General features: G+C 42.4%; 1 protein-coding gene across 3 annotated transcripts in view; it reads left to right on the plus strand.

Moving 5' to 3' along the window:
• Positions 1-1,405: 1,405 nt before the first annotated feature.
• The window catches only part of B3GALNT2 (beta-1,3-N-acetylgalactosaminyltransferase 2), a 62,385-nt gene continuing 40,925 nt past the window's right edge, over positions 1,406-22,865 (plus strand). For 2 of the 3 annotated variants that reach the window (XM_033200308.1, XM_033200309.1), the window contains exons 1-4: positions 1,406-1,740; positions 11,973-12,120; positions 17,484-17,584; positions 22,538-22,731. In XM_033200308.1, the coding sequence (XP_033056199.1) occupies positions 1,629-1,740; positions 11,973-12,120; positions 17,484-17,584; positions 22,538-22,731 (555 nt within the window). In that variant the 5' untranslated portion in view covers positions 1,406-1,628. Of the gene's footprint in view, positions 1,741-10,501; positions 10,625-11,972; positions 12,121-17,483; positions 17,585-22,537; positions 22,732-22,865 lie in introns of all 3 variants that reach the window. The other variant, XM_033200310.1, reaches the window with a different exon arrangement.

Raw genomic sequence — 22,865 nt, forward strand, 5'->3', positions numbered from 1 at the left:
TACCCAGGCTAGTCTCAAACTCCTGTCCTCAAGTGATCCGCCCACCTCGGCCTTCCAAAGTGCTGGGATTACACGCGTGAGCCACCGCGAGCCAAAGTATTTTTTTGGTCTGAGGTGGATCTTCTCTCATCCAAGACTTTTTTTCAATAATACAGTCACCTGTTTCCACACTTGTGGAAACTTAAAAACAACAACCGCGGCCGAGCGCGGTGGCTCACGCCTGTAATCCAGCATTTTGGGAGGCCGAGGCGGGCGGATCACCTTAGGTCAGGAGCTCAAGACCAGCCTGGCCAACATGGTGAAACCTCGTCTCTACTGAAAAAACACAAAAATTAGCTGGGCGCAGTGGCGGGCGCCTGTAATCCCAGCTACTCGGGAGGCTGAGTCAGGAGAATCGCTTGAACCTGGGAGGCGGAGGTTGTAGTGAGCTGAGATCGCGCCACTGGCACTCCAGCCTGGATGACAGAGTGAAACTCCGTTTCAAAAACAAAAACAAAAGCCGCCCCATAGCCCAGTCGCTCGTTCTCATCCTTCTCTCCCATCCTCACCCCAATGCCCTCACCGCCCCGTCCCCGCTTTCCGGCTGCCTCGGCGCGGGCCCGGAGGGCCAGGAGGGCTCCCACCCCTGGCAAAGCCGCAAGACGCGGGGCCGGCATTCTGCCTGGAAGGCGCGCTGCGGCCGCCCTTCCTCGGGTCCCCGAAGCCCACGTTCTCCCAGCTCGCCCGGCTCCCGTTTCGCTCCCAGCTCCAGTATGAATCCGGAGCACGTGCAGTTCTATCCTGATTGGCCCGTCGTCATCGTGCTCCACAGCCTAGTCCCCCCTTCGCTGTCTGTCGCCCTGCGTTCCCAGAGCACAGAACCGGGCAAAGAGCCGGGAACCAACGGCACCAGAGCTAATCCTTGATGATTCACCGCTCCAGGCGCCGGCACTTGGGCTTCCTCGCCCGCTCTTCGGGCCAAGGAGACGTCAGCAGGATCCCACCTCCCACAGCAGGCGAACAAGCAAGCACCCAGAACAAAGGCGCTCTGCGTGATTTCACACAAGAGCCACTCGGATTTCCTTCAAATCTGAGGCAAAGCGCATTTCCCTTCTCGGCTCGGGGCAGCCTCTGAGCACCGGGTCTCCGGCACTACCTTCCCTGGGCCGTAGGGTGGCAGCAAACGCCAAGGAGGATGCACATGCTCTGTGTGGGGCCTCCCGCTTTGCCTCCGCGGCTGCCGAGTGACGGAAGCGCGTGCTTAGGATTATGGGAAATGTGGTTTCTAAACCGCGGGCGCCCCCTGCCTGGGCCCAGAGCGGGACTTCAGCTCCCGGCCGGCCGGCGGGCGCGGGTGGGAACGCGGAAGGAGAGGGCGGGGCGAGTGGGAGAAAAGGTGGGCGGAGCCGGTGGGAAGGCCGGGCGGAGGGGGCGGGGCTTCGGCCGGCTAAGCCGCGGCCACCCGCGGTCTGAGGGACCGGAGGAGCGGGGCAGGTAGCAGCTAGGAGTGCCCCGAACGGCGCCGAGCGCGAGGGCGGGCGTGCTCGGAGTGGTCGCGCGTCAGCCGCCGCCCCTCAATCTCCGCACTTGCAGGTCCCCTCCCTCTCTGCTAGGACGCGGGAGAGCCCGGCTCGCGGCGGGGGCGGCCAATGCGAAACTGGCTGGTGCTGCTGTGCCCGTGTGTGCTCGGGGCCGCGCTGCACCTCTGGCTGCGGCTGCGCTCCCCGCCGCCCGCCCGCTCCTCCGGGGCCGGCCCTGCAGGTGAGGTTCGGGGAGCCGGGCGAGTTGGCGGCCGTGGGGGGTGGGAGGCCCGGCTCCGTGCCGCGGGGCTTCGCCGGGAATTGCTGGAGGCGGGGGAAGGGCCAAACGCGACGGTCCCCAGACGAAACAAATGGCTCTTTTCATTCTTGGAGCGTTAACATCGGGCAAACTTGAGGGAGCTTTTCTCTCTTCGTGTCCCCGCCACTTCTCACCTCCCCGTTTCCCTTAACGGCCGCAGAGCCGGCGCCCGCAGCTGCAAGTCCTTCGCCTGTTCCCAGGCCTGGCCGGTGATGTCGGACGCCGCGGGTTCGCCCGGGAGCGGAACCTCGTGTGCCCTTCAGCCGCCAGCGCCTGCTGCTTTGGGAGCTCGGGCTCTGAAGTTGTTTTCTAACCCCCCAAGTTGTTGGTCTTTCTCCGTCAAGACTGGTGTTTTAGTGCCACGGATAATGTGTGTGCGTGCTTTCAAAGGTGGCTGGGTTTTGCTTTTAAGGAATAACTTTGCTGTAAGAATATACAGTAGTTCGTATTCTTGGATTATGATGTAAGTTGGTTAAACAAATCTAGACATGAAATAGGGCATGGCCGAGAGTGGAGTTGTTCCTGTGAGTTTGGGTCGCATAACCTGCTAATGCAGTTTACGTGGAAATATCGAATTCTTTAACGATCATGTCTGTTTACTCTAAAACTTAATCGCTCGTAGGAATGAGACCTTTGTTCTTGTTTCGCGTCACAGCCTAATAGAATGCTTTACTCACGGTGCCCAGTGGATTATTTTGTTAGTGGGTTCCACCACCCTGAACACTACCTTAGCTTTCCCTGTATCTTTAAGGGCTTGCCCTAGGACATGAAAGAAACCTAGAAAGCTCTTTTAAATATTGTATAATATTTATTTTGTAACTATACTGGGACTTTGTTTTCCTTACTGTCTCTCCCAAAAACAGCTGTTTTCTAATCCAAAAGTTCTTAAAATTAGAATTGAGTATTTGCAGTTCAGCACTCTATGCCTTATAAGTAGAAAGTATTCGGCAATCCTCAAAACAGTCTCAGTTATATGAAATTATGTTGAGGTTATTTTGGTAACAATCTCTTTTCTTATTAGATCACTAGCTCTTTGAAAAGAATTTGTGTGACCTGAATAGAATTGAACGGTATTTAAGTGATTTAACGAAAGTACAGTGTTACTGTGCACTTAACCAGTTAATGGGCCAGGGTTTTACTCAGTGTTTTTTAGGTTTTTGTAAAGTGAACTAAGAAGAGAGTGCCATATATAAAAAATGCTTTGTAACATCTGCTTGTGTGTTACAGCTTTCTCTCTTTTGTTATATGAGTGAGCCCTGCTGGAATCTCCTTGCAGAGCGTCATTAAGTCTGTGGATGACCTTAATGGTTGTTTAGGGTTCAGTAAAACAAACAAAAACGGAAATCTTAGTAGACTTCAAACTGAAATCTTGGTAGACTTGCTAGGCAGTTTCTTAGTTTGAGACAAGTTTTTCCTACTCCCTTACTGCACGTGAAGGATGATTCCTTTATCTACCATCCAGTTAGACCAGGCTAGATTAAGGAAATGAAGAAATAGAACGTAGAAAGGGACAGGGTAATAACGTAGGTAAGAAGATCAACACTGGTTATGTTAATTAACTGTGGCTTTGAATGAGTACTGTGTATCTGATCAGATAATAAATAGGATTTTTTTTTTTAAGTTCCGGGATATGTGTGCGGGATGTGCAAGTTTGTTACATAGGTAAACGTGTGCCATGGTGGTTTGCTGCACCTGTCAACCCATCGATATTTTAATAATCTAAGTTAAACTTGACTGGCGGGGCACGGTGGCTCACGCCTGTAATCCCAACACTTTGGGAAGCTGTGGTGGGTGGATCACCTGAGGTCAGGAGTTCAAGACCAGCCTGGCCAACATGGCGAAACCCTGTATCTACTGAAAATACAAAAATTTGCCGGTCATGGTGGTGCATGCTTGTAATCCCAGCTACTCAGGAGGCTGAGGCAGGAGAATCACTTGAACCTGGGAGGTGGAGGTTGCAGTGAGCCAAGATTGCACCATTGCACTCCAGCCTCAGTGACAAGAGCGAAACTCCATCTCAAAAAAATTAATTAGTTAATTAATTAAACACGACTGACTCCTACCTTTCCTTTTTTCCTTTTGGTACTTTCAAAACTAAAAGCAGTGGAAGCATCTTAAATGCTAAAATTTCCCATGGTTCCTTTACTGTCACATGGTCACCTTTACAGTGACCATTGTGCTGTCACCATGTTGAAACTAAAATAGTTGGGTGTTTTTACAATTGAATGCTTTTACTTTAAGCCTAATGGGAGAAAAAAAAAAAACACAAGATTTTGCTAAGTATTCTTTTCTTGAATTAACTTTTTTTTTTTTTGAGATGGAGTCTTGCTCTGTTGCCCAGGCTGGAGTGCAGTAGCGCGATCTCGGCTCACTGCAAGCTCGGCCTCCTGGGTTCATGCCATTCTCCTGCCTCAGCCTCCAGAGTAGCTGGGACTACAGGCGCCCGCCACCACACCCGGCTAATTTTTTGTATTTTTAGTAGAGATGGGGTTTCACCGTGTTAGCCAGGATGGTCTCGATCTCCTAACCTCGTGATCCGCCCGCCTCGGCCTCCCAAAGTGCTGGGATTACAGGCGTGAGCCACTGCGCCCGGCCAAATTAACATTTTTAAATGTATTTTTTTTTTCTTCTACTGCTTTGTCTGTCTTCAGTCTCATTAAGTCATGGCAGTTTTGTTTTGTTTTTTGGGTTTTTTTTTTGAAAGATTTACCTTCCCTGAATGTTAAAAAAAAAAAAGGCTCTCTGGCTGGCAGTTGATTCAGCAAATATTTGAGAGCCTACTCTGTGCCAGCTCCGATTGTAGGTGTGGAATTACAGCAATAATCAAGCCAAACTTCCTGCCCTCGTATAGTTTACAATTTAGAAGGGAAGACAGAACATCAGGAAATAATTATAAATATCACAGCGGTAGTGATAAGTATAGTGAAAAAAGATAAAGCAGTGTTAAGAGATTAAAGAGATGGTTTTAAATAGGTCAGGGAAGTCTATTCCATTCTGAAGAGGTAACAGTTGAGCAGGGACCAGAATGAAGTGAGTGAGTCACGTTAGTTCCAGAATCAGCAACTTTTTAAATGTGATAGCTTCCCTTAAACCAGTCAGGGAAAGCAACTGATAAAGAGAAAGTGAAATCCAGCACACCTGAGGGTGACAGAGGAAAATGCAGGTGGAGATAACCATCGGACTAAGGAATCTAAACATAGGCTGTCTTGATTACAAAATACTCGTTTTGGGCCCGGCGCGGTGGCTCAAGCCTGTAATCCCAGCACTTTGGGAGGCCGAGACGGGCGGATCACAAGGTCAGGAGATCGAGACCATCCTGGCTAACCCGGTGAAACCCCGTCTCTACTAAAAAATACAAAAAACTAGCCGGGCGAGGTGGCGGGCGCCTGTAGTCCCAGCTACTGGGAGGCTGAGGCAGGAGAATGGCGTAAACCCGGGAGGCGGAGCTTGCAGTGAGCTGAGATCCGGCCACTGCACTCCAGTTTGGGCGACAGAGAGAGAGACTGTCTCAAAAAAAAAAAAAAAAAACTCGTTTTGGGTAATGCCTTAAGTAGGAATTATTTAACGGTTAATTTAGAAAAATGATGTGACAAAAGAAGACTTCTCTTTCTCTTTGGAAAGAAAGAAACCAAGACAAAGGAGCATATTCACTCAGCAAGTACTTGAGTGTTAGGTTCTGTGCTGGATGCCGAGTCCTTGCTCCCAAGGTGCTCACAGTATCTAATGGAAACAGACGTAGGGCCAGTAGAAGGTCAAAAAACAAATTGAGCTTGCTTTGTAATTTTGCCTGGGGTGAGTTTTTCCAAAATTATCCCTATATGCTAATCGTGTCTCTGTGCTTCAGTTTCCTTATTTATAAAATGATGATCTCATAGACTTATTGTGTAGATTCAGTTAATGAAACACCCAGAACAGTGCCTGTTTCATAGTAAACACTCCATGAGTTTTAGAGAGGGGTGGTAGTCTGGTGGCAGCTGATGCCTGTGCTAGTGTGTTTTGGGAGGTGTCTTTGGTAGTGTGTATGATGATTGTCCTTATCATTAGATCTATGATAGGCTTACATGTTTTCTTCATTTTCAGGATTTGTATCTATTTGTCACTGATCTCTTCCAAGAGCATGCATATGCGAGTGGAATTTTGGTCTGATTTTTAAGACTCTTAGGCTTATTTTGAGCAATCAATTTTGATGTCAACCTTCTTTAGACTTTTTTTTTTTTTTTTTTTTTTTGTGGATACACAGTTTCACTCTGTCGCCCAGGCTGGAGTACAGTGGCACTCCATCTTGGCTAACTGCAACCTCTGCTTCCAGGTTCAAGCCATTCTCCTGCCTCAGCCTCCGGAGTAGCAGGGATTACACGTGTGCACCACCACGTCCAGCTAATTTTTGTATTATCAGTAGAGACTGCATTTTGCCATGTTGGCCAGGCTGGTCTCGAACTCCTGACCTCAAGTGATATATTCACCTCGGCCTCCCAAAGTGCTAGGATTACAGGCATGAGCCACTGCGCCAGGCCCTCGCGTAAACTTTAGTATACCTTTGGGTGTCCACTCAGTGCAGAGTCGAGCAGGTTGCCAGACTCTTAGGATATATTACATATTAAAGAAAAGAAATAGTTCTTACTGTAGGGTCTCAGAAGAAAACAATACCCCAAAATAAGGCCTCAGAAGCAGCTGTCTCTGGCCTGCTGCTGCTGTCCTCTCTCTGGCCTTGCATTCTCACCTGAGGCTAACTGGAGAAACTAAAATCCCTCGTCCCCAAAGCCATAAAACCTAAACATACTACTCTTAACCACCACCCCCCACCACCACTTTTCTATGTAAAAATTACCTAACCTACCTTCTTTGATTACAGGTCATAAGAACCTCATATCAGGGTGGGTCCTATCCCATACCCAGTAGGAAGGTGTATACTCTGAGAGGACAAGAAGAATCTAGATAGGCCTTGCCGGGTTTTCCAGCTCCGTCTGTTAACATTAGATCCTAACCTTTCTGTCCAATCTTACTTCCACATAGCTATCCATACTTTGTTAAACCTAAGCATAGAAATGAGCATTTTCTCCTGTATCTTTACTGATCAAATAAATTTATATGCCTTTCTCCTATCAATCTTTTATTAGTGATTTTCTCCGAACCTTCAGAGGGAAAACTTTCCCATGGCCCTTAGGTTACTCTCAGGGAGCTTGCTTGGGACTGTGATTTATTCCTGACGTTATGAAGATTTTGTTTACTGCTGTATCTGTGCCATCTAGAACAGTGAGCATAGGAGATGCTCTATCATTTGAGTGAATAAATCAGGAGAATAAAACTGGCGCAGCTTGATATATTTTCACAAATTGAACACACCCAACTAATCACCACCCAAATTTAAAAAAAGAAAACTATCAATGCTTCAGAAGTTCCCTTCATGCTCTATTCTGTGGCTACCAGGGATAGTAACCAGTGGCAGAAATTTGGCTACTTTTGTACTTTATATAAAGGGAACCATCTAGTATCTACATAGTTCCTATAGCCTGTTTGTCTTAATATATATTAATAGAATAATGTTTAATGATATGATTAACATGTAATTTTAATGGCTGCATAGTATTCTGTCATATAGCTACACCATAATTTATTTAATGAGTCCCTTATTTATGCATTTATGTAGCTTGCAGTTTTTTGCTATTAATAGGTGACACTATGATTAATAAAGATCTTTGAGTATATCACTGATTATTTCTTTAGGATGAGTTCTTAGAATTGCTGGACAAAATTATACCATTCTAAATTATTTGACACATTGCCAAATTGCCCTGCAGATGGCTGTACCAAATTACATTCCTTCCAGCAATGCAAGAGAGTAGCCACTTTTTTTTTTTTTTTTAGAAGGAGTCTCACTCTGTCACCCAGACTGGAGTGCAGTGGCGCAATCTCGGCTCACTGTAACCTCCGCCTCCCAGGTTCAAGCAATTCTCCTGCCTCAGACTCCCAAGTAGCTGTGATTACAGGCATGCACCACCACGCCCAGCTAATTTTTTTTTTATTTTTAATAAAGACGGGGTTTCGCCATATTGGCCAGGCTGGTCTCGAAATTCTGACCTTGTGATCTGCCCTCCTCGGCCTCCCAGAGTTGAAGCTGGGATTACAGACATGAGACACCATGCCTGGTGGAGAGTAGCCACTTTCTTGAAATCACTAACAACATTTCCTTGAAGTACCCATTATTTAGTTACTATCATTTAAGAAGACATTTGTCAGTTTGAATGTAGGAGAAAACTGGTGTCTCATTGCTGTAATTCAAACTTGATTCTTATTGAAGTTGAACATGTTTTCATAGTTTTGCTATTTGCCTTTTTTCTTTTCTGTATTATCTTTATGTCGTTTTGTATCACATTTACTTCTTAGCACTTTTTTTTCCCTCTGTTTCTAGACACCGGAATCAACTAGGTACCCTGTTCTTGTAACATAAAACAGAAGGTGGTAAGAGTTCAGAGCCAGATTGGTAAGGGGAGCTAGAAATTTGAGGAACATTCTTACACAGGTATTTTATTATGCAGCTACTTTGGGTTTTGTACTGTGTAACACAGTACTCAGGAGTGTTGGACTAATTTACTTTAATGGTATGTGGTTAAAAAACCTATTTTTCTGAAATTTGACTTCAGTATATCTGGAAGTAGTTCTCTAAAAGACCGCAGTATGCCGTGTCACTTCTCCTCTGCAAGAAAAAGAGAAATGCCTGTAAAGTAAAGCAGCTGAACAGAAGCAGCTTAGACATGGGTTAGAAGCAGGGGGCATTGAGAGTGGCAGAGGTGGAATAAGATCAAAAAGTAGTTTACATCCATAATCCATGGGATTTTCATGCCACGTGGTAATCTTTGTATTTCTTTATTATTTTTAGAAAAATCTTGTTTGACAATTATATGGAGAATTCAGGTAGAAACCAGTTAGGATGCCCTCATATTAGTCCAGGTGAAAAAACAGACCAAACTGAGCCGCAGCTAGAATTAATAATGACAAGAAAGGGATAGATTTGAGAAATTTTCATGAAGATTTTGAGACTTCAAGAAAAGATTAAATTATTCTCTATGTAATCTATTTCTAAAAAATTTGCTTTGATTAGCCATCAAAAATAAGGTAGTAAATTTTTGGCATTAAAAGTGATGTTTCAAATATTGTGAAAGTTTGCTTTTGTGCAGCATCCTTATTTTCTGATGATGTCAGATAAAAGAGGCATTTAGATTAAATGTGGTTTTTGCCCTACAGCTTTTAATCTTTTGAGATGAGACTTTGAAACAAATGAAATAGAATATCTAAAACATTTTTTTGTGTCAGTTTTCTCTAAATAAGAAGTTGCCGGGCGCGGTGGCTCAAGCCTGTAATCCCAGCACTTTGGGAGGCCGAGACGGGCGGATCACGAGGTCAGGAGATCGAGACCATCCTGGCTAACATGATGAAACCCCGTCTCTACTAAAAAAATACAAAAAATTAGCCGGGCGAGGTGGCGGGCGCCTGTAGTCCCAGCTACTCGGGAGGCTGAGGCAGGAGAATGGCGTGAACCCAGGAGGCGGAGCTTGCAGTGAGCTGAGATCCAGCCACTGCACTCCAGCCTGGGCGACAGAGCGAGACTCCGTCTCAAAAAAAAAAAAAAAAAAAGTTGAAGCACAGGGATTTAAATAACTTCATACTTACGTAATACAATATGTTGGCTGTGGAATCAGTGTCAGAACCTTTGCCTCCTTCCTGACACTAGAATGTACATAATATTTCTGTGTGAAAAAGGTGGGGAGGCATATTGTCAATTTTATGTAGTCATTTAAATTAGTCTCCGAATTCAGACACTCATTTAGAGTGAGTTCCAGCACTAGGTACAACTTTCATCATATAATTATGTATCTGAGAAAAAACGTTCTGAGCCATGAATTCAAAAAAATGGATGTGTTACCCAGCGTGTTGAGATCCGCTTGTTGCTAATTCACCAGTTGAACTGGTATTGTGCATTAAAAGATCAGAATTTAGACTCAGATAAGCTGTATTAAGCTGTATAGCTATAGACTAGAACAGTGATAAAGAATGGAGTTAGATTGCCTGGGATTAAATCTTAGCCCAGCCATTTCCAAGCTGTTTGACTTCAGTTACAGAATTCTCTGTGTGTTTCATTTGTTCAACAAGTACCAGACCAGGCGTGGTGGCTCACCCCTGTAATCCCAGCACTTTGGGAGGCCGACGTGGTGGATCACAAGGTCAGGAGTTCAAGACCAGCCTGGCCAAGATGGTGAAACCCCATCTCTACTAAAACTACAGAAATTAGCCAGGCATGGTGGCAGGCGCCTTTAATCCCAGCTACTGGGGAGCCTGAGGCAGGAGAATCACTTGAACCTGGGCGGCAGAGGTCGCAGTGAGCCGAGATCGCGCCACTGCACTCCAGACTGGGCCACAGAGTGGGACTCCGTCTCAAAAAAAGAACAAGTACCTACCTCAATGGGTTGTGAACGTTAAATGATACTCTATATGTAGTGCTTTTCACAGATTAGGTATTCAATAAATATGGCCTATTAATAAGCTTAATCCATGAAAATTTGAGTTTATTTAAAAATACATTTTGTCTTTATAAAAGAATTCCTTTTAGTACATGACTCATTGTAGGGTGAAATAATAAATACCTATATTCCATTTGGAATGGAACTTTTTTTTGTTGTTTTTTGAGGTGGAGTCTCACTCTTGTTGCCCAGGCTGGAGTGCAATGGTGTGATCTTGGCTCACCGCAGCCTCCATCTCCCAGGTTCAAGAGATTCTCCTGCCTCAGCCTCCCCAGTAGCTGGGAAGACAGGCAAGTGCCACCGCACCCAGCTAATTTTGTATTTTTAGTAGAGACAGGGTTTCTCCATGTTGGTCAGGCTGGTTTCAAACTTCCGACCTCAGGTGATCCGCCCCCCTTGGCCTTCCAAAGTGCTGGGATTACAGGTGTGAGCACTGTGCCTGCCCTAGAATGGAACATTTTAAGAAATATATCTACTGTGGAAAATAAGGTATCTACACAAAAATTTCTGTATTAGATCCTTATCCTAGTAGAAAGATCTGTTTTTATTATTTTAATTGGGCCTTTGAAAAAAATATCAACGTGGTTTTGTTGTCTTTTAGACTGAATACCTAGATCCCATGGTATATAAAAACATTGCATTTAATGTAGTAAAGAGTCTGGGCTTCAGTAATTTATTTTTGGAAACTTTTTGGATCAGTTCCCACCACTGGAGAAAGAGATGAAATGGATACCTCATCATAGCTATATATAGTCTTGTAGCTCTCAAGCCTTAAAACTGGTGATGAAAAACAAGGACAAAGTATATCTTTCTCTTCTGTCCTCTAAGGACAAGTTTTAGATGGAAATGTAACCCTGCCCATTAGACCTTATGACAATAAAAAATGAGCCGTTCAGAATGACTTGTTACTTTATTTTTTTTTTTTTTTTTACTAAAAATATTGCTTTCCCGTCATTCTTTAGAATATTTAGTAGGTAGTAAAAGGTTTACGGGCTGTAGAATTCATTGACATAAATAAGGGTTGCATTACTTTCCAGTATGGAAGTCCTTCAACTTCATCCGCCAAACTTAATACCTAACATTAATGTAGGACCTCACTTTCCAAAGCACATTTTTTTAGTTGCCATTGAATGCCTCCTGTATAACTGATACTAAACCATGAGCTTTATACATGTTATCTCATTTAATTTTTACAACAGCGTTATGAGAAGTATTATTATACCCATTTTGTAGTTGAGGAAACTGAAGCTCAAGAAGCTAAATAACTTATAGCTAATGTATGACTGAGCCTGGATTCTAACTGTGGCCTAATTGACTTTTAATGCCTACTATTTTTTTATGCTACATTGCCTTTTGAAACAGATTCTTACCACAAACATTTGTTTTGAAGAATTAATATACTTATGTGAGCATGAATACATACATATATACGTGAAAGACAAAAAAGACTCTACACCAAAATGTTATTAGTGGTTGTCTCTGGATACTGGGTTTATATGTGATTTAAAAATTCTTTTCTTTGTATTTATCTGAATTTCGTACAAACATATACTTACTTTGTAATAAACTTATGATACATATTGAACTTCATAGTAATTGATACATGACTTATTTCTAATGTATTGTTCTTATTTCTAGATCAGTCGGCCTTATTTCCTCAGTGGAAATCTACTCACTATGATGTGGTAGTTGGTGTGTTGTCAGCTCGCAATAACCATGAACTTCGAAACGTGATAAGAAGCACCTGGATGGGGCATTTGCTACAGCATCCCACATTAAGTCAACGGTAGGTTTTCTGAGTTGTTGCCTTGCCTGGTTTATTGAAATAAGAGTTCTGAAAAACCTAGCCAGGCATGGTGGTGCGTGCCTGTAGTCCTAGCTACCCGGGAGGCTGAGGTAGAAGGATTGCTGGAGCCTAGAAAATTGAGGCTGCAGTGAGCCGTGATTGCACCACTGCATTCCAGCCTGCGTGATGAGAATGAGTCCCTGCGTAATTAAAAAAAAAAAAAAGTTCTGAAAAACCTTATTTTGAATAGAAATGTTCATTCAGATATGTGGCTTCTTCCTGGGAGAAATGGCTGTTTCATTTGCTTTTCTTCCGTATAGTTTGGGCCAAAAAGTAAATTTAACCAACATTTTAAGCCAAATGATAGTTGGAAGAGAGTATATTCACTGGTTAGCATATGTAGTATTTAGATACCCAGTGTGATTTGTTTGCTTTTCGCTTTGATTTAGAATAGCAATTCTTAAAAGGTTCCATTTTAGAGCAGTTTTCTCCTTAGACACGTGCATGTCTAAATATACTTTTCACTAACTTCACAGAGATAAATTTAATTTTTTTCAGTTTTGTAGTATTTTTTAGTTGTGTAATCTGCAGTGTGTAATATGCCATGCTCTTTTTCCTGACTACCCTTCCAAAACTGAGCTTTGGTAATCCCTTTCATGCTGATGTTAGATAGCTCTCAGTTATTAGTTAGGAGCCCAGAGCCTTAGGCTGTTCTCAATGAGATCAGCCTCTGAAGATTGTGTGGTGAGGGACTAGGAGAAGAAATGCATAGAAAGTTGACTTCTATTTATGTGAAGACTCGGGTGATAAGCAGAGAATGCCCTTTCAGGATAGAATAGCACTGGCACATTTGTGACTAAGTAGCTATACAAGCAAATTGCAGTTGTGAATTTATTTTTATTTTTATTTTTTGAGACGGAATTTCGCTCTGTCGCTCAGGCTGAAGTGCAGTGGCCCGATCTCAGCTCACTGCAACCTCCACTTCCTTGGGTTCAAGCGATTCTCCTGCCTCAGCCTCCCAAGTAGCTGGGATTACAGGCACCTGCCACCGTGCCTGGCTAATTTTTGTATTTTTAGTAGAGATGGGGTTTCACCATGTTGGCCAGGTTGGTCTTGAACTCCTGACCTCAGGTGATCTGCTTGCCTCGGCCTCCCAAAGTGCTGGGATTACAAGCGTGAGCCACCGAACCCAGCTTAATTGTGAATTTTCTTGTCGCTAGTAGTGCTTTCTCATAGTAGCTTTCATTCCTTTTGAAGACCGTTTTCTTTAGTTCATGGTTGCAGTGATAATAGAGCCTATTACACAGCAAATGAAAGACCTCAGAATCATCACTACTATCAGAACCACCTCCAAAAGCTGTACTTCCTACAGTATTTCCCTGTCAGAAAATAGTGACTCCTCCACCGGTTGCTCAGACCAAAACCCTTGGTGTTATCCTGATTTTTCCTTTTACCTGCCACATCCAGTCGATCAGCATACCTTCCTAATGCTGCTTAGACCAGCCCCAGAATGTGACTTCTCACCGCCTTTACCACTACCATCTGATCTAGGCTGCCGTTACTTCTCACCTGGGTTATTGCAGAAGCCCCCTTCTTTGAACTTACTGCTTCTACCTTTGACCCCCTACATTGTATTTTCCATACAGCAGCCAGAGTGATCCTTTTAAAATTAGTCAAATTATGTCAATTCTCTATTCATACCCCTCCATTGACCTCCTTTCTTGCTCAGAATGAAACCCCAAGTCTTTGTTGTGGTCTTTGACCTTATCTACATCTACTTTCCGTACCCTGGCCGCCTTACTGTACTTTCATACACTAAAAGTGCTCCTGCCTCAGGGCCTTTGCATTTGCTATGTCCTCCCTCACTAATGTGCTCGGGACTCACTTCCTTCAGGTGTCTGCTTAGATGTCACTCGAGCAGACAGCCCCATATGAAATAGCAACCCATCCCTATCTTGTTTCTGTCTCCCTTAGTTGGCTTTAATTTTTTTTGGTAACACTTACCACCAACTGGCATCTGTATTGTATATAGTTGTAAAATTGTTTGTCTTCCTCCACTTGAATGTAGGTTTCATGAGCACTGGGGGTTCAGGTTTTTTTCACTGGTGTTTTCCCAATACCTAAAACCTAGCTTGGTGCAGACAAAGGCACTCAACAACTATTGAATGAATGACTCAGAACCAAATGTAATGAGTAAAGTTAATATTCAGACATTCGCCACTAATTTATTTGCCATCATAACAGTCTTGATTTAAATTTTGCACGCTCGATTTGTGTTATGAAAATAATCAGCTGTCTGTATAAAAATAGATATTAGGCAAAAACACCTTCCTGGGACATAGTAATTTTGTGGATCTAGTAAGAGTACCTAGTAAGATGGCTCCAAAAACAAATTTGATACACACTAGCAATAATTTAGTTAGCACATTTACTCATTTCTGTTTATACTTTTATTCCAAATGCTAGTTGTCTATGAAAGGTATTCTGCCTTAATTGGTAATTAGTAACAGAAACTGTGGTTCTGTGGTTATGGCATATTTTCCATTCTTGCATTTCTCCAAAGGACCCAAACTCAACACTAAGTACTTCTGTAAGTAGATAGTGTGGTATGTGTGGTAGAATACAAAGAGAAATACAGTGTAGCCTGAGTGTTAGGAGGGGCTTGACATTTAGTAGAAGGAAATAGGTGTGATAGTGTAATAAAATGTTACATGTGCTGTGATATAAGTAGATAGCAAAGAGCCCGGGGTGTATGAGAAACTCCTAACGCTTCTATATAACTGGAGCACAGGGCTTGTGGTGGTGGGGGAAGGGTTGTGGCACAGTGTGAGAGAAGTAACCAGGAGAGGTAGGAGAGCAGAGAGATGTATATAAAGAAAAGAGGGGGGAAGCATATGACTGTGAGAGGCAGACAGCAGATCATGTATAACAGGCATGCGGAAGGTTGAGTGCTGAGGAGCTGATCTGCAGAGGTGACCTTATGAGAGAATAAGGTCATTGACTGTAGAAAATGAAGGAGGAGGCTGGGAAGATTGCTAGTGTTCTGACTTGGAGAATAGTGGAATCAATCAAAACAAAAATACTACATGAGAAGAGCAGGTTTCATGGGAAAGAAGCTCAGTTGTGTATATGTTGACCTTGAGGTTCCTACAGGCAGTGGTGTACTGTTAAAGGTTTACTAACTGGCTTTCTGGGTTTAAAAAGGATGCTTATGTGTACATACATGTTTATTATACATTTTATTGACATAAAGGATATACAGCAGTAATTGACAGATAATAACCTATACAATACTGTTTATCGTAAATTCCATGAAGTCGGTTGATTCTCATAGAACGCTTTTGTTGTGTGTCAGACTCTCCTATCTACGACCAACTTATGGTTGCATTTAACAAAAGAGTATAGTTCTGACAAAAGTCTTTATTTTAAGTTAAACAGTGAAGACTAAATTGACAAGATATGTCAGCTTTACACTTAATAAAGTCAGTGAGTTCTATGCTGTATCAGGTAATAGTTTTTGAATACTGGAATTGTATCTTCCTTGACTGTTTTTATGAACTATTCACTCTGTAATGGCTATAGACAGACACATTACATTAAGCTTAATTTGTATTATCAGCAAAACAATAAACCAAACCCTTATTTGTACAATGTGCCAGTTTCTGGGGTGTGAATATTCCCACCATGGCCAATACGGGTGACTAACGTAACATCTCTGAACACAGAGTCGGGGAAAGATAAGCAATAGCTTGCCATGTATACTATTTCACCATGTAGATGTAATAAATATAAATTACCTCAAGAACATAAACAATAGTAAAATGTAGTAAAACATTGTGGTTAATTTGAGTATTCCCTTTTTTTGATATATATTTAATTATAAGGTTATATAATTTAATTTTAAATAAAGGCTGTGTTTAATAACCGTCTCACAAAATTTCTGAAAAGTTGACAGTTGACTCTCAGAAGTCAGTAGTAGCAGGCTTTAGCACACAGCTGTCTGTGGGTTATCTAGATGAAGACGTCCAATGAATTTATAGGTCCTTTACTTAGAACATGGGTCTAAACTAGAGTTACTAATTCAGGACTGGGCACAGTGGCTCGCACTTGTAATCCCAGCACTTTGGGAGGCCAAGGCAGGCAGATCACTTGAGGCCAAGAGTTCGAGACCAGCCTGGCCAAAATGGTGAAACCCCATCTCTACTAAAAATACAAAAATTAGCCATGCATGGTGGCACATGCCTGTATTCCCAGCTATTTGGGAGGCTGAGGCAGGAGAATCGCTTGAACCTGGAAGGTGGAGGCTGCAGAGAGCCGAGACTGCGCCGTTGCACTCCAGCCTGGGTGACAAAGCGAGACTCTGTCTCACAAAAAAAAGGAAAAAAAGGAATAAAACTAGAGTTACTAATTCAGGAATCATTCCCATGCTAGTTGAAGCCTTGAGAAAAAATAGTATTGTCTAGGGAAAGGAAGTAAAAAAAAGGAGTAGATTGAGAAGAAACCCAAGGGCCGAACCCTGAACTAATCCCCCTCTCAGTGGACAAGCTGGGGAATAAGAGCCAGTGAAGATGACTGAGCAGGCCGCGGAAGGAAGGGAAGAGAGCATTTTAGGGAACTGGGCAGTATCAAGCTGTGGAGAAGCCAGGAAGGTAAGAGTTGAAGAGTGTCTATTGATTTAGCAGCAGCTCATTGGTTACATTAGTGGAATCTCAGTGGAGGTGGTGATGTTAAAGCTAAAACTCTTGTTTTATAAAATGAGTGGGAAGTAAGAAACAAGAGGCTGCAATTTTAGTTTCTTTGTAGGACCTCAGTGTAAAGTGTGATAGCAAGGAAGGATGGAAGGTGAAGAGAATAATCAGAGTCAGGATTTTATCATGTTTTTACTGTGGAGAGAAGGAGCCACTAGTTACAGGGGTAACCAGTGAAGCAAGGTCTAGGAGAGAAGGGGATATCCTCTTGGATGGAAAGACCTAATCCTGAGCAAAAGGAACACCTTCTGAAATAGAAGAAGGCAACAAAGGAAAATTTTAGATATAGATATGTTTTTAGGTGTGGGCATGAGAAGCTGACTTTACTATAGTTTGCTTCTAAATGATACGAACATTTGCTGGTAGCGAGGCCAGACATATTCTTACTTGCTTTAATATAGCATTGCAATGAAGGACTCGTGCATAAATAACTTGGTAGTTAGCAACTTTCAATTTGCTTGTTCCCCCATTTTGCTAGACTAGAAGAATAAAGGTAGAGAATTAATCCTCATAAACACTTGTGTCTCAAAGTAAAAGCTCTGAAATGGGCGTGAGGAAACGTGCATGTGCGAGGTGAAGATCAGTAACTGATGTTAATGCCCACACATCTCTCAGTGTGCTTGTGAAGTTCATAATAGGTGCTCATGGCTGTGACGTGCCTGTGGAAGACAGGGAGGACCCTTATTCCTGTAAACTACTCAACATCACAAATCCAGGTAAGTCATCTTTTCTCTCGACTGCCATACACATTCTTGGTGTTGAGTCAAAGTTGCTAAGCTTAATAGTATGGAGTCTGTTTTCGTTTTTTGTTATTTTATTTTATTATGTGTTTTAGAGACACGGTCTTGTTCTGTCACCTAGGCTAGCATGCAGTGGCACAATCATGGCTCACTATAACCTCAAACTCCTGGGCTCATGTGATCCTCATGCCTCACCACCCTGCTAGGACTACAGGCACGTGCCACGACACCTGGCTAATTTTTTGTAGAGCTGAGGTCTCGCTGTCTTGCCTGGGCTGATCTTGAATTGCTGCCCTCAAGGGATCCACCAGCCTCAGCATCCCAAAGCACTGGAATTGCAGGCATGAGCCACCATGCCCTGGAGTCTGTTTTTAATAGACTAAAATATCTTTCATCTAAATTTATGTCTCTTTTTTTTTTTTTTTTTTTGGAGATGGAGTCTTGCTATGTTGCCCAGGCTGGAGTGCAGTTGTGCCATCTTGGCTCACTGCAACCTCTGCCACCTGGGTTCAAGAAATTCTCCTGCCTCAGCCTCCCAAGTAGCTGGGATTACAGGTGCCCACAACTGCGCCTAGCTAATTTTTGTATTTTTAGTAGAAATGGAGTTTCACCATCTTGGCCAGGCCGGCCTCGAACTCCTGACCTCGTAATCCACCCGCCTCAGCCTCCCAAAGTGCTGAGATTACAGGCATGAGCCACCACGCCCGACCTGTTTCATCATTTTTGAGAGATTGACTTGGGGTATCTGTAGAGATTCTTTACAGAATCGAAACTTTAGGATCCAGGAGACTCTCTTTTTCAGTGTGATTCATATGCATTTGGAAGTTCCTTATGCTTAGATAAATCCTGAATTACCAAATTTTGAACTTTTGGAAAACTGCTGGTTTTACCAGTTAATTTATAATAACCTTGAAGAAACAAATATTATGAATCACTTTCTCTTAGAATTATTGTCTAATTTATTTCTGTAAAAGAAAAAATTGTAAAAAAATTTAAAACACAAGTAATATTATTTATGCCTTAAAATTAAAAGTTGGTAAAAATTTTGGTGAGGGTAAAGAAAGCTTCTCCAGCACTTTGGGATACCAAGGCGGGAGGAAGAGCACAAAACCAGCCTGGGCAACATAGTGAGACCCTATGTCTCCAGAAAAAAAAAAATTAGCCAAGTGTGGTGGCTCACACCTGTAGTTCCAGCTGCTTGGGAGGCTGAGATAGGAGGACTGCAGTTCGAGGCTACAGTCTGAGCCCAGCAGTTTGAGGCTGCAGTAAGCTATGATCTGTTCACTCTACTGCACTCCAGCCTGGGTAACAGAGCGAGACCCTGTCTCAAAAACAAAAAAACAAAGACCACAAAGAAAGCTGATCCTAATTAGGTTCTCTGTGTCATCGGGGAACCAATTTTAGGAACCTGATAAATTTATAACTGTCTGTGTTTATTAGCACTTCCCATTATGTTCAGCTGTGTTTCTAAGGGAGGTTAAACTTCCAAGTCTTAAATACGCTGATTAGGACTTCTGATATTTTAAGGTTTGTTAAAACTGTATAGTTAAATAACACCTCACTTTTATAAGCAGGCTCCATGGCTCTCAATCCAAGCTCTGCCATTTTCTAGCTGTGTGACCTCCTCTGCCTCAGTTTTATCATCTGTAAACTTAGGGATAAAAGAATCTCCCTCATGGAGATTAACATAGGGATGAAATGTTGATATATATAATGTATTTAGAATAGTTCCTAGAAGGTAGAAGGTACTGAACATTATTTTAAAGAGCCTGCCATTTTATAAAGTTGGGCTTCAAACAGCTTTTTAAAATAAATTGGACAATATATTCAGATCTGTATTATAAAACAGAGGTTTCTTTTTTTTTTTTTTTTTTTTTTTTGAGACGGAGTCTCGCTCTGTCGCCCAGGCTGGAGTGCAGTGGCCGGATCTCAGCTCACTGCAAGCTCTGCCTCCCGGGTTTATGCCATTCTCCTGCCTCAGCCTCCCGAGTAGCTGGGACTACAGGCGCCCGCCACCTCGCCCGGCTAGTTTTTTATATTTTTTAGTAGAGACAGGGTTTCACCGTGTTAGCCAGGATGGTCTCCATCTCCTGACCTTGTGATCCGCCCGTCTCGGCGCCCCAAAGTGCTGGGATTACAGGCTTGAGCCACCACGCCCGGCCAAAACAGAGGTTTCTTAATTAGGATGTCTATGAATTCAGTTAACATTGTAACCAGATTTTATATATGAATTATGAGAAAGTCCTTTGGCTTTCACTGGGAGTCTTTTTTTTTTTTGAGATGGAGTTTCTCTCTTGTTGCCCAGGCTGGAGTGCAATGGCGTGATCTTGGCTCACTGCAACCTCCACCTCCTGGGTTCAAGCGAGTTTCCTGCCTCAGTCTCCCGAGTAGCTAGGATTACAGGTACCCACCACCACGCCTGACTAATTTTTGTATTTTTAGTAGACACGGGGTTTCACCACATTGGCCAGGCTGGTCTTGAATTCCTGACCTCAGGTGATCTATCCGCCTCAGCCTCCCAAAGTGCTGGGATTACAGGCGTGAGCCACCGCACCCAGCCTCACTGGAGTCTTAAAGGGATCAGAAACCCCATAGAATGTTATGTCACTGATGATGTGGTATCCTCCAACAAATTACAATTGAAAAACAAAAAGAAGCCCTTCACTTTTAAATTAACCATATTTATTTATCTTAAGTGCTGTTATTTATTAAAAGTAAAGAAGTAGAACTTTCTGTTAATAAAACATTTTCATATATGTAATACCTAGATTATGAATTTTTAAATGTGTATATAACTTAATATTGAATCTAATCTTTTCGATAATCCAAAGGCAGTTATGGTTATTTCAGTACCAGAAGGTCATGGTAAGCATTAATCATTGTAATATTGTGGCTGGGGTAGAAGGGTTGATTAATAGCACTGTAATGCAGCGGGATTTCCTGTGTCCACGTAACTTGAAGCCCAAGGCACATTTCTTTTAGATAAGAAAATATCTAAAAATGCTGTATTATAATGTGCTTGCCCTATTGCTTTTAATAAAGAGGTTTTTCCTATGGATATCTTTTATTTACTGAATATCTTAAAGAGAAAAAAATTGTATTGTTGTCCATTATGTTGTAGTCTAGACTCTCCAGTTAATGCTTGCCCAGCCCATGACAAAAAACTGTATTTTTCCTTTTTTCCCTGCTGCTCATGTCTGTAATTAGGTAAGAGTCATCACTTCCCGTTAGTCCCATTTTATTGAGTATCTACTGAGTGTAGAGAGCTTCTAGGAAGTCTGATGTAGGCATCCAAATGATCTGCTAGAGTATAGGAAGAAAGTATAATTTCTTTTTTTTTGAGACAGGGTCTTGCTCTGTTGCCCAGGCTGCACTGCAGTGGCACAATCTCAGGTCACTGCAGCCTCTTCCTCCTAGGCTCAAGCAATTCTCGTGCCTTCGCCTTCCAAGTAGCTGAGATTACAGGTGTGTGCCACCACGCCCAGCTAACTTTCGTATCTTAGTAAAGACAGGATTTTGCCATGCTGCCCAGGCTTAGAATTTCTATTTATCTGAAAATAAGAAAATACAGTCTTTATTAATACTGAATATATAAACTTACCACAATATATGCATATATTTTGTAAGTAAATAGGTGTGTGTACAAATATTTTTAACTGATGGGGTTGTGTAGTCAGCAAAATTTGAAAACCACAGCTCTAAAAGATACAAAGAACTTTGATATAATCTTTTAAAATAGGATTTTATATTATTAAAGCAGCACTGATATTCCCTGCCTATGAACTGCTTTATTTAATGTATTCTGATTCACTTATGGTAATTAGAAAATTTATTTGAAGGCTGGGCACAGTGGCTCATGCCTGTAATCCCAGCACTTTGGGAGGCTGAGGTGGGAGGACTGCTTGAGGTCAGGAGTTCAAGACGAGCCTGGGTAACATGATGAGACCCCCATCTCTACAGAAAATTAGCAAGACCTGATGGTGTGTGTCTACGGTCCCAGCTACTCAGGAGGCTGAGGCAAGAGGATCCATTGAGCAAAGGAAGTTGAAACTTCAATAAGCCATGTTAATGCCACTGCACTGCAGCCTGAGTGACTGGGTGACTGTCTCAGAATTAAATAAATCAAATAAAAGAAAAATTATTTGAAAAGAACTCTTTTGGCACTGATTAGACAGCCATGGGGGAGTGGAAAGGGGACTGACTTTGGAATCACTCAATGGGACTCGATTCCTGGATCTGCCACTTTCTATGACCTTAGGTGAATTGCTTAATTTTGGGCCTCAGTTTCTTAATATTTAAACTGAAGATAACGCCACAACCACAAGGGTAGTAGTGAAGATGTAAATGTGATGGGGAATGGTACATAGAAGGTGGCTCAAAACTGTGTTTGATATGCGCACCTTTTATCAATGCTGTATAGCAAGAGTTTTTCAGTGTTATCTGAAGTGACTTCAGTTGCTTATTTATACTGTGATAATTGCCTCACGTATCACAAATATTTTAAATTGCCTATCAAGAAGTAGGAGTTTTGGAATTTGCAGAGTAAGACCAAATTTACTGATTATTTATGACTACATTAGTACTGTTTTTATTATTTCTATGTATCCAACCCTTCCAAATAGATGACTTAAATTTAATATCTCCTGTGGCATTTATACATATATATGCACCCGTGTATGCAAAAAGCTATTAAACCAGTTCTGATAATTAACTTACTTAGATGTGGCTGAAAACTGTATTCTTAAATTTCAAAAATGTTTATGCAGAAGCAGCCATTTTTCTCAAGCATTTTTAAAAAATTCCTGCCATTTGTGAATTATATAGCAAATGATTACCTAGGTTTTGGCATTAAGTCCACTTCACTACTTCCTACTGGTAAAACAAAGGATTGTATTTGTTCAATTATATAAACCTGTTCTCATTACTTAGTTTTGAATCAGGAAATTGAAGCGTTCAGTCTGTCCGAAGACTCTTCATCAGGGCTGTCTGAGGATCGAATTGTCAGCGTGAGTTTCCGAGTTCTCTACCCCATCGTTATTACCAGTCTTGGAGTGTTCTATGATGCCAGTGATGTGGGTTTCCAGAGGAACATCACTGTCAAACTTTATCAGGCAGAACAAGAGGTATGCACTGCTCTGTACAGGTTTTTTCTCTTTTTTCTTTTTCAAAAACATCAACTTTTCCTTGTGACATACAGTAAGTAGATTGGAAGACTATATAATTCTCTCTGGTTGAAAGCCTTTCACCTTTCTTCCCC

The sequence above is a fragment of the Trachypithecus francoisi genome, unplaced genomic scaffold (genome assembly GCF_009764315.1).
Source record: "Trachypithecus francoisi isolate TF-2019V2 unplaced genomic scaffold, Tfra_2.0 Lachesis_group5, whole genome shotgun sequence".
NCBI lineage: Eukaryota > Metazoa > Chordata > Mammalia > Primates > Cercopithecidae > Trachypithecus > Trachypithecus francoisi.